General features: G+C 65.0%; 1 protein-coding gene across 1 annotated transcript; it reads right to left on the bottom strand.

Moving 5' to 3' along the window:
- Positions 1-400: 400 nt before the first annotated feature.
- LOC113249807 (testis-expressed protein 19.2) lies at positions 401-1,751 on the bottom strand. Its single transcript, XM_026491251.4, has one exon. It carries the CDS (start codon positions 1,711-1,713, stop codon positions 622-624), a length of 1,092 nt encoding a protein of 363 aa, XP_026347036.1. The 5' UTR covers positions 1,714-1,751; the 3' UTR covers positions 401-621.
- Positions 1,752-2,606: the final 855 nt, after the last annotated feature.

The following is a 2,606-nucleotide window of genomic DNA, read 5'->3' as shown; positions in this document are numbered from 1 at the left end:
AAGGCAAACCAACAGGGATTTTCTGAGAAAGAGCTCCGGACAAGAGCTTGATGCAAAACTCTTCTGACTTTATTTAGTTGAAAAACAACACACAAAGAAACGGGTACTAAACGGTCAACCTGCATAAAATAGCCAACATTTGAAGCGAGGTCTCTCCCAGTGCAGACCACAGTCCCCACTGCTGCTGACAGGGTCCCCGGGGCCCCAGACACCGTCCAGGCAAAGGAAGCACCCAGAGCCCTGTTGCCCCCACCTCCATGTGCTCCGGGAGCACGGGCCCCACTTGAGACGTCCCTGCGTGTGGCCAGGGCAGGGCTGGTGCACACAGACGTGTCCTGCACCCACTTCACAAGCTGCGCCGCAGCCATTCGCGCAGCACGTCCTGGAGAGCGTCACAGTCCGAGCTCCGTGACACTTGCCGGAGAAGAACTTCTCGCCCGGGTACAGGCCTTTGGGTCCCTTCCACGGAGCCAGTGACGGGTCCCATTTCTCAGTCCCTAGGCAGCTCCCCATTCTTCCTCCCCAGGCACAAGTCCCCTATTCTTTACCCATCGCCGCTCCCCCGACTGTTGTGGGGAGGGGGGCAGCCAGGACAACGGTGGCCACTTGGGCCTCGGTCCCTCAGTTCTGGGGCCCCGGGCGGAAGTGCTGGAAAGAGGGCAGCTCCCCCAGGGCCGAGGCTCCCATGGCAGCCGGGCTCTCCCCAGGCCCCCTGGGCCCACTGGGCCCACTGGGCCCGAGGCTCCAGGGCTCAGTGGTGCCGGGATCCTGTCCCCGGGAGGATGAGGACTGTGGCCTGGATGCGGAGGCCCCCTCCTCTGCCTCCCTTTTGGCCCAGGGTGAATAAGAGAGGATGGTGAATCCCCTCTTAAGCAGGGCCGAGTCCGCAGGGACCAGCTCTTCGGTCTGCCCCGGAGGGCAGGACTCCAGAATGCTCAGCTTCCACCGGTGCAGGTCCTGCTCCTGGGGCGCGTCCTGCAGTCTCACCACCCACACCTCATCGGGCTCCAGCAGCAGCTTCCAGCCCTGGCCCGGGGTCCTCCGGGCCCAACCTGGCGTCATCTTCCGCAGGTAGATGGCATCGTAGCAGCCCACCATGGAGATGACCTGCAGGTCCCTTAACCAGGCCTCGGCCTCGGCAGGGTCCACGGCCCGGGTGGTGCCCAGCTCCAGCACCATGGGCTCCCCCGGGGGCAGGTCCACTTTGAGAAACCCCTGCCACGGAGGAGGGAGACTCGGCCAGTGCGAGCAGGTGGGGGGCCCCCCGAGTCTCCAGGGGAGGCTCTGGGTCCAGTCGGCATCCTCAGGACCCAGGCCCAGGGGTGCTGCGTTCTGAGGCTCCAGCTCCGTGGGCACAAAGTGGTGGTCCAGGCCCACCTCCTCAGACCCCGCAGGGGCTGCCGCCAGGGTGCCTGGCCCCCAGTCCACAGTGCCCCCCTGTGCGGGGTGACCCGGGCCCTGCTCCCAGCCGAGCCCCATCTCCGGGGACCCCCCCTGCTCAGGCCCCGCCTGGGCATGGTCCATCAGCTCAGGGTCCCAGTCTTCATCTTCCCAGTCTTCCAACTCCAGCAAGTCTCTGAGTTCCAGAAAGGCAGTCTTGAAGCAAGTGAAGCAAAGCCCCAGCTGGTCGCCATGCTGAAGCTGGTACATCCAGGACGCGTGGAGGTAGGACATGCCCTCGGCCCCGTGCCGCACGCTCACCGGGGGGCACATGGCCACGCCGCCTGCCTCCGGCCGGGGTGGGCAGCGAGACTGGGACGTGCGGGGGGGGGGGGGTTCGGGTGGTCTGGCCCACGGGCGGGGCCGGGGCTGGGGGCGGGGGCGGGAGGGCTGAAGGAGAAGGACCTGGAGGAGGAGCAGGAAGGGCGAGGATGCGGGGACCGGGGACAGAAAGAAAGGGGTTCCTTGTGCGGGTATTTGGGGTGCAGTGGAGGAGCCGGGTCCCAATTCAACAGGGACCCGCAGAGGTCGGGAGGGTCGGACTTCTGGAAAACTCTTCAGCTCATGCGATGGCTCTGTTCTCCGGGAAGCTGCAAAGGACAAGCAAGTGCGGGTAGGTGTCCCCCAGCCGGCAGGGTGGACGGTCACGGTCACTCACCGTCACTCACGGTCACTCACGGTCACTCACCGTCACCGGAAGGGGCAGGGGCAGGGGCTGATGGGTTGAGGCCTGGCCCTTCCAGCCCTGCCCTGCTCCGTGTAGCTGCTCCCAGGCTCATGGGGACTGTGGGGCACACGGGCGCTCCCCACCCAGCCTCCCCGAGGCCCCGACACCCAGTCAGCCTCCGCGGCAGAAGCTGAGACAACCTGGCGGGAGCTGGTGGAAGCCGACGAGGGAAGCTGACGGAAGCTGAGGGAACCTGAGGGAAGCTGACTGACTGAAGCTGAGGGAACCTGAGGGAAGCTGACTGAAGCTGAGGGAACCTGAGGGAAGCTGACTGACTGAAGCTGAGGGAACCTGAGGGAAGCTGACTGAAGCTGAGGGAACCTGAGGGAAGCTGACTGAAGAAGCTGAGGGAACCTGAGGGAAGCTGACTGAAGAAGCTGAGGGAACCTGAGGGAAGCTGACTGAAGAAGCTGAGGGAACCTGAGGGAAGCTGACTGAA

Source organism: Ursus arctos, unplaced genomic scaffold (genome assembly GCF_023065955.2).
Source record: "Ursus arctos isolate Adak ecotype North America unplaced genomic scaffold, UrsArc2.0 scaffold_24, whole genome shotgun sequence".
Taxonomy (NCBI): domain Eukaryota; kingdom Metazoa; phylum Chordata; class Mammalia; order Carnivora; family Ursidae; genus Ursus; species Ursus arctos.
Note: the sequence above shows the minus strand (reverse complement) of the source record. Positions and strands in the feature narration are given on the sequence as shown.

What these genes read in the sequence shown, in the direction of transcription:
- LOC113249807 (XM_026491251.4), bottom strand. Translation starts at nt 1,713, where the DNA reads ATGTGCCCCCCGGTGAGCGTGCGGCACGGGGCCGAGGGCATGTCCTAC.